At 40.4% G+C, this 13,443-nt stretch overlaps 1 protein-coding gene across 15 annotated transcripts in view; it reads right to left on the bottom strand.

The window, feature by feature from the left end:
- Positions 1-521: 521 nt before the first annotated feature.
- The window catches only part of SS18 (SS18 subunit of BAF chromatin remodeling complex), a 56,048-nt gene continuing 43,126 nt past the window's right edge, over positions 522-13,443 (bottom strand). For all 15 annotated transcript variants that reach the window (XM_084849667.1, XM_084849658.1, XM_084849659.1 and 12 more), the window contains 2 exons: positions 7,173-7,306; positions 522-2,187 (listed from right to left, as the gene is read on the bottom strand). In XM_084849667.1, the coding sequence (XP_084705793.1) occupies positions 2,161-2,187; positions 7,173-7,306 (161 nt within the window). In that variant the 3' untranslated portion in view covers positions 522-2,160. The remainder of the gene's footprint in view (positions 2,188-7,172; positions 7,307-13,443) is intronic.

Here is a 13,443-nt window from a genome sequence, read left to right as displayed (position 1 = left end):
AAAACTTTTATGAAATAGGACCGTTATAAAACAATTAAACCTTGAAAACGCATTATTCCCTAGGAGAAAAACCCTGGAGGAAATTCTGCTTATTAAAACTGCAATTTTAGTTTCCATTAAAAATGAGAATAAGACAACAGAAGATCGGCTGGAAAGACAAATTATTTCTTAATGTCAGTTGAGCTTATTTTAAATGAGATAACGTATCTATAGCAGGTTAGGTTCAGCGCATTTTTTGTCTCAACTCATTTATCTAATTCAGTCATCTTGATTATAGCCTCATGGACCATCATTTTCAGAGAGAATTATGTAACAAACAGCCTACACACACAACAACATGCTGATTACTGAACAGTTAATTCTAATTAACTTGGCTATGGGAAGAGAATTTTGATAAAGTTCTAGAATAAATATAATTTGGTTTTCCTGGACCAACTAATACAAAATAAAAATCTGTAGCAAAGTCTCCAAATGAAATACCAGAGCAATAGAGATCTAATTTAAAGGAGAAAATGAGGAAATTAAAATCACAAATAATTTATTCTTCTGTTAAAGAGTGGATAGAGTAGTTTTAAATAGCAATGAAGTACACAGTGGCGGAAAATTGGCACAGAACCTAGAAGCATTTCATTCATAGCAATGTTCCTCATGTTTTCAGTTTAAAACTTGATTTTAATATGCAACCAATGGAAAAGAAGAAATTTGTTCTCCATTTAAAATTATGGAGGAATGCATCTTTTTATGTCTTATTAATTCAGGTACAGCTTATCATAAATGCTACCTTCCTGATAAAATATAGCAACACATAATAAAGGTATGTATTCCAGGGCTGTTTTTAGTTATATCCTTTCAAATATTTGCCAAGACTGTCTGAATGCATGTATTCCTGTGCAATACAGTATTCAGTCATGCACTTGAAACAAAACAGGAGGAGAGTCTTGAACGGTTTGTGTTCTCTATGGCTCTGCTGTTGATCCAAGTAGTGGCTATTTCACATGCAATATTGGTTAAGCATTAATGCAGTTCTCGATAGAATTTGGCATTTTTAAAAACCTCACTAAAACTTCCTCTTGGTCTCTTGGAGTACAGACATGGACATACACAACAAATGCCTTCCTTCTTAAAGATATTAACTCTCAGATGAGAAAGTTTAGACAAGTGTTTTACAAAAGCTTCTATACTATTTTTGTTACATAGAAATTATACTACTAAAAGTTAAATACACTTATGAAATAAAATATGTGTCAACCTATCTATGTTTTGTTTTTAAATACTTTGTATATTTAAGCCAGGTTAAATGAACACTTTTTCAATTTCCTTGTCATTGCAATCAGAAAGAGATCACAGCTTAATTTATGTGAAACCATTACAAGACTGTTACAAATTCAATTCAGACATTTTCCTGTTACTGGAAAAAAAATACAGAAAATTGCCAGTGCTAGAAACCATTTTTACAAAATAGCTTCACACAAAGTATTTCAAATTCAATTCTTTATACTAGATTGCATCATATTGTCCATGATCATCTTGTTGTTTAAATAGTTGAGATATAAATTCTTCATACAAGGGTCTGTCAAGAACGTATGCTGAACAACTCTCCTTCTCATACAACGCTGAGACCAACGCTGAGACCAACGCAAAGAAGAATGTATCATGCTTCAATCTATAATTCCTATCTGTAAGGGTTTCTGACCTGCCCAGTGCGTAGTGTACTGCCTTGCATATTCCATATGAAAAACATAATATATAAAATATTGCTGCTGTAAAAATTTCCCCCTTCCCCTTACAAAAGAATCTGTGGAAAAATATTACATTCCCTTAACCTTCATAAACATACAATGCTGTTCACACATTTCAGTCTGTAACAGTTTGTTTGATGTACAGTTCTAAGGTCATTGCAAAATTGTGAGTGCATTTTCTGTCCAATATTGCCATCTAGAGCACAGATGCAAAAATGTTTTAGAAAGACTATCACTTTTGCTTATAACTAACCCAGACAGGCAATATACCACAAAACAGCCATTTATCAATTATGTGGTTTTCTTTTTTCTCTTGTTCCAAACTAGATGGAATTGAAGATTCTCTTCAAAAGAGATGTCCACAGTGATGAAAAGACAATGCGGCTGCTAACAGGTACTGATTATCATACTGGATTATTTTTCATTGCTGGTAGTTTCCATATTGTCCCTAAAAATGGAAAGAGAAGGAAAGTAAACACAATGTGGCGCCCTGATATTTCTAAAACAAAACAGCACACCAGATATAAATCTAAAAGGCATAAGGCTAGTATACTTCCTTGAACTTTCACTTCTTCTCAAGCTGACATAATAGCAGCACGGATTCATTTCACAATTTCAAGTATGAACTTGGTTATCTAAAACTTGGAATTACTCTAGTTTTTCCTAAAACTGATAGTGGCAATGAAGAACTTTAGGCTTCTAATAATTCTTCTCTCTCTTCCAACAGAATCAACACTAGTGTTCCAAGTGTGGCTTACGATTAAAATGAAAGCACAGTATAAAATATAACAAATATAAACATAGGAAAACAGTAGCAAAGCCCAGAAGACAAAACCTCAAAGCAGCACAGCCAAGTACAAATACTAACCCCACCTTCTTAAAAGGTTAAAAACCTGGGAAAATAAAAGGGCCATTGCCTAGCATCAAAATAACAGTGGAGGCACCAAGTGAGCCTTCCTGGAGAGGGCACTCCAGAGGCAGGATGACATCACAAGGCTTTCTCCATGGTGACCCCCTGGCATACCTCAGAAGGTGCCCCCTCCCAATAAGAGTCTCAGATAATAACCTCAGTGAATGGTAGACTGGCACAGGAGAAGACGGTCCAATAAGTACCAGGGGAGTACCTCTGTAGGGGTGATCTTCAGTATTTTTCAAGCAGAAACTACTTTGGCTCCATGCACTGCCAACTAGGCTACTTGGGTCAAGTGGCAATGCTGTTCACTGGCCTTGGCTGGAGGCCTTTTCTGGTCTCTCCTCTCCATCCCTTTCCTTTCCATGTTGCCCAACCCAGGACTCAGTCAGCAAGTAGGCCAATTCCAACATGCTCACTTGCTCCTTGGATTGAGATGGATAGTTTTCTCATCACTGAGAGAATGCTCTGATCTACTCAGTGTTGCAAAATCTCCCAACACAAGTCCACATTGCTCTCTCACGCCCACACATTCAGTTCCCCTTCTGTTTCCAGTACCCACACAGTGCACTATAGCAGCTAGGCAATCATGCTGCTCTTTGCCTCTTGGGCTCCTTCCTCACCACAGCTATTTGGCTGATTGCTCTCTGTTCTGCTCTGTGTTCTCCTCTCCCCCACCCCCCTTACAGGCCCTAAAGCCTCCTCCAGCATGCCAGATCACAGCAGCCTGCCCACTGCTACAGCAAACAAGGCAAAGCTGGAGAGCCCCTGCTAAGAGTGAGCAGCTGCTGCCAAGAGAGGGAAAGAGAGAGAGAGGGGTGGAGAGCTACATTTGAGATGACTGGGAGCCAGCAGTGGAACAAGAACCAGTATTTTGAATTTAGTCTGAAAATGAACTGAGAGCCAGTGAAATTGTTTCAACAATAGCCCTATTCAGGTATTCACAGAAGAGAGCACAAACTGTGTAGGGCACTCATGCACTGCCTCAAATATTGCCATGTGCCAGCCCCCCCACCCCATCTCCACCTTTGAACTTCCTGCATTGAGCAGGAATGTCTAAATGGAGATTCTAAGCGCATCCAGCTGGATGTGCTTAGAATCTTCTTGCAAGCAGAAACCCTTCACATTCAGGGTTCATAATCAAAAGAAAGCTTCTAAGCTCCTTCAGTTGAATATATTTGGAATCCCCCTTCAGACCTTCCTGCTTGATGTGGGAAGGTTGAGGCTGGCACACATGGGCACATTGGGGGCAGGCCCCGCACACAAGCCCCTACGCAGCTTGCATCCTCACACATTCTTATGACTACCTGAATAGAGCTATAGGCAAGAGATAAACCCCTTGCCTGGCCAAATAGCAGTCTAGGAGCTGAATTTTGAACTAATTGCAGTTTCTAAACTGTCTTCAAATGCAGCCCCACATACAAGATACTGCAGTAATCTAGTACGGAAGTAACCAGAGTATGGGTAACCATTGCCATATATCCAGTATCATTAGTAATAGTGACAAAATGTAAAAATAGAAAAAAATCTTTCCATGTAAACAAATCTTAGAAGACTAGAATTCTGAAAACATAGTATGTGAAGAGATCAAATATAAGAAACCTTCTACGATATGATGTGGCATGAATAAATACACTATTCACAATCCAGACCTGCAAGATAGCACAGCTCTGTCTGAAGAGACTGAAATATACAGATAATTTCTGTTATCAAGATGCAGGTGTCCCTGGAATATCCAAAAATAAAAATATGGATAGCCCACTGGAATTCCTCCATTAGGGATATGATGCTGAACACCACATGTGTTGGTGCTCTTTTCTAGATCATCTGACAGAAATATAATGGGGTAAATGTAAGAGGTATGGGGAGCAGAAACAGTGTAGTGAGCTTGCAATGCATATCTGCTGATCCTTCAACAAGGTATAGCACACGTGCGAACACACCAGCTTGCTGATGGAGGCTACCATATAATGGCTGCCTCCATATAATGGAGGCTACCATTATATTAGAATGGGAAATTGAGGGGACATCTTTCCTCGATTTCCCATTCTAATATAAAATATAGCCTTATTTTGTTTATTATCCACCTGGAGGTTTTCCAACAGCAAGAACCAGGAAGCAATGAAGGGAAAAGCATATACAAAGGAGATATATTTTCTACCAGATTTGGCTTTTAATGTCTAGAACAAATAACTTCACCTTGCTATGGTCAGCTGTTAATACCTGAATGCACTGGGCCATTGAAAAATGTTACCACCACTTCCTGTTAGCTTCTCCTCCAGGGCAAAGGGCCATACTATTGTGTTGACAACAGGTATGGATTTCAAGTGAACATACAGTACACTGAATTGGGTGAGATCACAATTCCCTGTAGGTACTACCCATGTGTCCTTAGAGAGGCCCACCTCAAATGCTGGGAACTAGGGATTATGAATATAACTGCAGCTAATTTTAGGGGTTAAACTGGAAAGCAGGAGGGAGTCAATTTTTTATTAGCAGGTAATTACCAATTAAACAGTTAACTCCTTATATTCTACTATACATGTAATATAAAACTGCAAAGTGACTTTGGTATCTTGAAGTAATGAGAAAGTAATGTCGTTTAGTATAGATTACATTTTAAAAGAATGACAGGTCACACCAGGAATATGTAAGGGACAAATAGAAGGGATTCATCTGTTATGGAACCAGTGCATAGAGTTATCTTCCTTTCAGTAAAAGAGTCCTGTAAAGACTAACAAATGTATAATAGCATAGTATTTACAGTGCTATAGGACTTTGTTTTGCTACAGCACACTAACCAGCAACACTTCCAGAAATTTCTTTCCACAGAGGTTCAGCTCCATATTCATATTTATTGGGGGGGGGGGGGGAGATGCAGAGATGTATATGCAGAGTAGAGATGTTGGAAGAATCCAGCTGGGGGGTCAAGTTCACCAAGCTTTCAGCAGCTCGGCCCCCCAGACTCTATCTCACTGACTTGATCTGTATTGAGTTGGGCCAGCTCACGATTTTAGAGTGTGTCCCCCCCCTCAAAATTGGCATGCACGTTGCACCTGCAATCTGCATAAGCTATGCAGATTTCAACTGTAATATGTGCAAGCTGGCACAAAATTTGCATAACTTGTGCAACTTGTGGCCACAACTTGCATAAATACTGATTTTAAGAGAAAAAAAACTATGAATGTTCCCAGAGTTTGGGAACAAGCCCCCAGCTCGGTTAGCAAATGCAAGCCAACCCAGGGGCTCCAAGGAATCTGGCGAGCCCAAAAAAGGTCTGATTTCCCAGCAAGGGCCATCCCTGATGCAGAGACACCAATCACAAGGGGATAGGGGTAAGAAGCACTCCTTTATCCGTTCAAGTCAGATAAGGTCTCTTCTGCACATTCAGATATGGAAAGGTACTGCTCTTAAAAGAGGGTTTCTGGTAGTTTGCTTGACTGACTAGATGATCCATGTTCCATCCTAGTTTTCCTTTCCTCCCTGCCCACCCCCAGTACAGTTCTCTGTATGCATGTGTGCATCCTCTTTTTCTTTTAAGATTTTGCTAGAAATGACAGAGTGTTTATATACAAGATAAATACTATACTACTACTGCATTTCCCCAGCTGAGAAACTCAGCACATAATACTATAACTTTGACTTTTACTGTACGGCCCAGGACCCACATTCCAAAGGAACACCAACTCTTCCTCTATAAGCCCATGCACTAGCTGCAATCAGGAAAGGAGACCTTGCTCTGTATGCCTTCTCTATGTCAGATCAGAGTACCATCAGCTAGGATAAGGGCCTTTACCACTGTAGCCCCTAGACTCTGGAAAAGGTTGCCTACTGTAGTGAGGAGATACTTTTTTTTGCTCACTTTTTACAAGGGCTGTAAAACATCTTTAATTTCAACTGCACTTGGCTAATTTCTCTCGCACATATATTGGCTGTTTTAATTACTGTTGTGATTTTTTTTAACGTAAGCCACTTTGAGTGCTTTTTGAAAAGCTGCCTAAAAATGTTTTTAAAAATAAATAAAAAGGCTGAGCTCCACCTTCTGGTTCTGTTTTCTGGGCCTAAAATGCAAGAGCCAGAGAGCCAGAAGGGCAGCTTCCATAGAAGTGTTGAACTTCATCAATCTGGATACAACATGGGACAAAGAGCTAAATACCAAATTACACAGCTGAGTATTTTATTTATTTAGTTATTTATTTATTTCATTTCTATACCGCCCAATAGCCGAAGCTCTCTGTATCCAGTATAGTACAGTAACACTAACTCTTAAAATTGCTTTCAGAGTATGACTGTCAATAAATTCACTAAGCTTCAACACCTTCAGAATAGTCCTCTATAATTATGAAGGAACAAACAGGTTATAAGTAGAATGTTCATAGTAATGTAACTGTAAACTTGCATATATTTGGTGCTTGATTTTCTTTAATATTTTGAAGCTATTATAGTATGCATATGAAATTCAAAAATCTAATGCTGAAACTGTAAAAAATAAAACAAAAAACAGGAAGTTAAAAAAACTGTACCTGGTCATATCCATAAGGCCTCTGTTGTGGTGGTTGTGGGGGACCAGGCTGTGTTGGTCTATATCCTCCATACTGTTGGCCTTGCCCTTGGGGATAATTGGAATATTGAGGTCCTGGAGTACTTTGTGAGGGACCTAAAATATTTTATGGAACAATAGTGGAACAATTCAAATATTAAAGCTACGAAGGCAGAAACAAAGCATCATCACCTATCCTTTTATTTCCCTGAAGCAGGTAAATGAGGTTCAGAACAGTTCATTGTGTAATATTATAACTATGGAGTTCTAAGAATAATCTCCTATATCAAGATTTATTCAGTACAAGTCACTTTATATCAGTTTTTTTTTTTCATTTGCAAAATGCTTATCTTGCTTGCTTTACAAACAGGACCAGCTTTTAAAGCAGAGCTCATAGACTTAACAGGGCCAAATAATAATCACGTCCCTCTGTTAAAGCACTGGGTAGAAGTACAACACACACTGCCTTTTTTGTTTTAGTAAATACACCCTGCTGTTTTCGCTTTCTGGCAGGCTGTGAGTGAGATTGTGTGTGTGAGCCTACCAGGGAGATGCCTACCAAAGACAAGTGAAGAAACTCTTTTCAAACCTTAGCTGCCCCTTTCCACTCTACCTGCCTTCTTGATACCTTTTGATGGTGGAATCCCTTTGTTCTACAATTGGGAGAAACATTAGAACAGAGCAATTGGGATCTGGTGTCCAAATACTTTGATGCTTCCTCTAAAGACTCTGTGGGATCCAATTAAACTAAAAGAGCTATGAATATCTAAAAAACAGTAGGGGAACTCTCATATATAACTAAGTGTATTTATGAAGATATAAACTTAACTTGCTCCACCACTGGGAAGCATATTTCTTACATACCATGGTTCTATAACACATTTGTCACCTTGTACTGGTAAAATACAATGATACTCTCCACAACCTCTTTGCCCTTTGCCCCACCCAGAGATAATGCTGTTTGCTTTTTGTGGTGTTGTTCAACTAAAATAGTTAACAAGTGTGTTAAAGCTGCAGTAATTCAGACACCAGAGTACCATCATATAGGATCACGTTTAATTACCCTTTTTGAGATATAGGAATATTAACAGAAAAATGCCTCAAGTGCAAAACACACTGGCTTGGTTCACACGTAACACTAACCCATTGTGTATTAAAATCATGGTTTGTTGCCTTACCCAGGGTTTGTTTTCTCAGTCCCTGGGTTGTTTTATTTCCCTCCTTCACCTGCTCCTAGAGATGTAAAAATTCCAGAAATTTTGAAGCTATGGAAAAAACCCGTTTTTTCCCAGGGGTTTTCAGAAAACAGAAATTTTGGGAAAAATTGAAAATTAAGCAATATGCTTTTTTAAGCTTTCTTTACAGATCTAAAGCACTTTGTTGCTTTAGGACAGCCTTCCCCAACCTGGTGCCCTCCAGGTATTTTGGACCAACTCCCATCAGCCTCAGGCAGCATGGCCAATGGTCAGGAATGCTGGGCATCGTAGTCAAAGACATCTAGAGGGCACCAGGTTGGGGACAGCTGTTTTAGGAACATAAAGCAGCTTTTCTGTTTCTAAAGTTATTTTATTTGTTGACTGTTAAATACTGTTTTTATGCTGCGTTTTTACTGTTGGATTTTTCGTTAAATTGTTTTTAACTTTATATGCCACCTAGAGTATTTGTATATAGGTGGGTTATAAACTGAATGAATAATAAATGTATAACTTGGTTTGCTCATAAAATTATCATTATATTTTTTAAAAATTAAAAGTAAACTCAGTTAGTAAATTTGTAATTTGTCAGAATAAACTATACTTTTACATTTAATGTACCAAACATTTTAGATCAATAATTTTAATAAGGAATGAAAGAAATAACTATGCTGGGAATCTTACAGAGATGATTAAAAAAGCTTTTCCTCCGCATGGTTTCATTATTTCCAGACATTTTACATCTCTAGTCTTTCTATAACAGTGTTCTTATTACATAATTTTAGAAATCATTTTGGGTGGAGGAAAGCCTGGGTAACAATATATAAATACCCTCTCTTAAATTATAAAAGAAAATATTTCATAATCCAAAGCTGTTCAATTTTTCCAGTTTTTTGGAAAAAAACAAAAACAGGCCTTGGAAAAAACAAACCCCCTGGAGGGGATGTGTGCACAAATTTTTCTGGGTTTTTTTCTGAGCCTTCACATTTCTACCCGCTCCGTCCTTATATCCCAATTGCCTCTGCAGCATTGCAATACCGGCAGGTAAAGAGGCTGTTTGGTTTTTTTACACTCTTGCCTGCTGCCTCGGTAGCCTGGTGAAACACCCCATGAACAACCTATGATTCTGGGTTCACATGTAATGACAATCCATGGTTTAAACAACACACAGTTCACGACCAAACAACAAACCATAGGTTCTCTCTGTGGGATGTTCGTGGTTAACAACCCATAGTTAACACATAGTTCCAGGTTTGTATGTAATGGCAACCCACAATTCAACAAACCATGTTTAATTAAACCATGGTCTGTCATTACATGTGAAACAGGTCAATGTATATTCTCTGAGAAAATATCTAGAACTCAGCTTCAATGTTTTTCAGCTTCAATTATTTCAGCTGGAACTCTGGCCTTGGTTTAAGTATAGCATACTGTCTAGGTTGCTATCCAGCAGTGAGAAACTGTACATTTAAGGCTAAAATCAAGTTTTACAACAAACCTAGGTCAAACACAGAACACAGCTTGTCAGCACAATAGCAAATGGGTTAGTCAAGGGTTTTACAGAGGGGAGGCAGATCTTTATCACTTTGTTCCACTTGTCTTGCTCAGGATATCACTTCAGTGGTCAACTACTTTATCATAATGCAACTGAATTAACTAGGGGTTAGAAGAAAACTCCAATAGCCAGGATCCATTTAGGTGCACTTGAGGGCTTTGGCATACTCAATGGAATATTTGACTTCTTGTCTTTGAACAATAGACCCTAATGCCGGATCATAAACTGCTTTTAGAAGTCCCATCTGTTCAAAAGTGGATTGGTATACAGCAGGGGTGGCCAACTTCAAGCACTCCACGGGCCAAATCCCCACCCCCTGGACCCAATGCAGGCCGCACTCTGCCCGCACTGCAAAAAAGGGCGGGGAAGAAAGGGGAAAAACAAGTTAACTTTGTCCATTCTACACCTCCATAGTGGTTTGCTGCATGTGGCCCATAAGCATATAGCAAGGCAGGAGGAGGTGGGATACTGGTATTCAAGGAACATAAGCTGAAAACTTTTGGGCCGCACAGCGCTCTTTAGCTGTGCTGAGGGAGATGGGAGGGATAAGCAAGCAAATTCCATCAGCCCTGCTGAAGAAACCTCCATGAAGGCTCCTTCCCCGTCAACTGTCATCTCCAGCAGGCTGTATTGTAGGAGATGAGAGGGGGAAGCAGGGCCATTCTAAGAGCCCTGCTGAAAGACTTAATTTTCCCCTCTTCCCTCCCTATTCCTTTTCTTTGTGTGTCATGTCTTTTAGATTGTAAACCTGTGGGCAGGGACTGTCTTCTTTGATTGATCATTTGAAAGCTACTTCAGGAACCTTTTTGGCTGAGGAGTGGGATAAAAATACTCTAAATCAATGAATCAATAATAAACTAGTTGTGCAGTCTTTGGATTCTAGCCAATGCTTACTATAGTGGACACACTATTAATACTATCTAAGTTGAGCCCAAGGTAGTATTGGCCTTTTGCAGCAGCATCCCACACTCCAAGACCTTTTAAATATATATTTTTTAGCTTTGGTATCACTGAGGCAGCCTAATTTAATTATTAACACTGAGTGATATTCAATGCAGCAAGTGAAAAGATGTTCACACACAGGGAATTCTCCATCTTCTCCTCCCCACTGTAGCCATCTAAAAGCCTGAGGCCTGGGATGTGGGGCAGGGGAGCTGCAGTGGGAGAAGGGTAATTGGACAGAGACAACTTGCGCATGTGGGAGCGCCACTCGTGCAAGCTGCCTCTACCCACTCCCCTGCTGCCAATTCTTTCCTCCCCCTGTAGATCCCCATCCTAAATCCCTTGAGGATTTCTCAAGCCCAAGAGGCTGTTCAAGGGTACAAAGGACTGCAGTGGGAAGGAGAGTATCGGGAATTTCCCTTACTTGAGCGTTCTTGTGTAAACACTACAGTGGATAAAACCCATACTTGCTAAGCTTTGCATAACTTGACGTTAGTGGCTTCCATTTTAGAAGTGCTAAACATCATTTTTGTAGGCAAACAGCAATGGAGTCAGTCTTGATGACCACGTGCATTCTTTGCCTTGTTCAAATGTAATGCTAATGTGAGTTCAGATGTTCCTTCCTCCCTTTTCTTCCTCTGGCGTGGCCACAAAGAAATCAAATGCATCCACCCCCACTTTTAAACTAACCAGAGTTCCCATTATGTCTGAATGTGAGGACACTGGTTAATGAACAAGCTAGGATCATAAGTCATTGTTGGAACCTGGCTTGTTCAATTACAGACTTTTACCAGTTTCCCAAAATTCAGACATAGCAGGGAGCACGAACGAATTCAAAACCAGCAGTGAAAGTTTCCAATCTCCTCCATGTGGCCACACCAGAGAATGAGAGGGGAGGGAGGAGTGCACAGGTCTGAGACTCATGAATGTAACATTAACCACAGTTTAACATTATGTTTGAAAAGGCCCTTTGTTTGCTAAGTAGACAACAAAATCCCTTCCCCAGCTTTCCATCTTGCCTAATTAAAGGCTGAAATTATGCAATAGACTAGGGGAGTTTCCCAGTTTCTGCCATGGTCATCCCAACCTCCCCAATAATTTGAATTAGCATGGACCTGAAAGGCTATTCATAACCCCCAATTTTTGCTGTCAGTCAAGGCACTGAGTAGGTTCTTATGACACCCCCATTGTGGGCTATCATTTGAAACAAGCCATGGTGGGCTGTCGTGTTGTCTGACTTGCACCGCTTCCCGCAGGGTGGCTTGTTTGAGGGCAACAAGCCACCCTGATAACCCACGGCTTGCTGCAGGAGTTGTTTTATCCGTGGTGGGTTGGTGTATCATCCAAACCCAGCAGAGCCAACCCATCTTGGTTTGCAGTGCCCAGGTACAGAGTTGTTCAGCAAAAGCAGCAAAACCCCCTGCTGCTCTTCCTGATGGCTTCCACTTGAGCCACCTCAACCTCTCCTTGTCAGTGACAGCCCCTCCAACAATGCCCAAATGGCACCTTGGAGGGGCTGTCACTTGTTTGCCAATCCCTTTTTAAACAATTTCAGCCCTCAGAATTTGCGCAAATGGAGCCGTAATTTATTATTATTAGCCGGTCTTCTAGGGTCCACCCCCTTTTCATGGCTCCGATTCGCAGTAACTGCTCTGAACAGGAGCCACAAAAAGGGGGTGGACCCTAGGTCTCTCTTAAAAGGACTTGCTGGACACTCGGGGAAGTCTGCATGGAAGCAGGGCACCCACAAGTGTCAGCCTAACACTTAAAACCCTGGGGATCATCTTGGTAAGTGGGCGACCTTGTCTCCTTTTCCCGACCTGCCACTGTCAATGGCCGTCAATTTAGCATATAAGCAGTATTGTCTTGTTACTTTCCTTGTATGTTTCATACTGCTTTCCTTTGACAGCTGAAACATACAAGGGCATTGACAAGGCAAGGCTATTAACAGCCACAAGTGCCTATATATATATATATATATATATATAATATATATATATATATATATATATACACACACACACACACACGCGCACACACACACACACACACGCATGCCCCCATTCACACAAATTCAAGGGGCTGATTATTTTTTTAAGTTGGGGAACGAAAGGGCGATCAGAGTGGGGAGAGGGGCAGGATGGGCAGACAAGATGGGTTCTGCCATGCAGGACCCTGGGAAACTGGGTGGAAAACCAAGAGGGAAGGAGGGAGAGAACAACCCATGGTAAACCTGATCATCTGTCATGCACACCGTGGCTTGTTCTGTGAACAACCCACACTATGCAGCTTATTCGCAGGATGGGTTGTCATGTCGTGCAAACTCACCCATTGATTAGTCCATGTTGCAAGATGTGGGTCTTCCCCATTTCCCCAATATTGAAGGTTTTCCTTTAAAGGACAGGACTAAAGTTACCTGAAAGTTTCTTTTGGCTGTAGAGGATCTTTTGCTACAGGGTAAATTCTTGTTTGCTGTTGTTTTTATTATCTGACTGGACATATGTTTGGGGAATGCCAACTGCCTCCCAGGGCCTTGCATCCAGCTTTGGAAATGGACTTTGGTT

This window comes from Heloderma suspectum, chromosome 4 (assembly GCF_057233095.1).
Source record: "Heloderma suspectum isolate Gila_16-S chromosome 4, 16-S_ref, whole genome shotgun sequence".
NCBI classification, from domain to species: domain Eukaryota; kingdom Metazoa; phylum Chordata; class Lepidosauria; order Squamata; family Helodermatidae; genus Heloderma; species Heloderma suspectum.
Note: the sequence above shows the minus strand (reverse complement) of the source record. Positions and strands in the feature narration are given on the sequence as shown.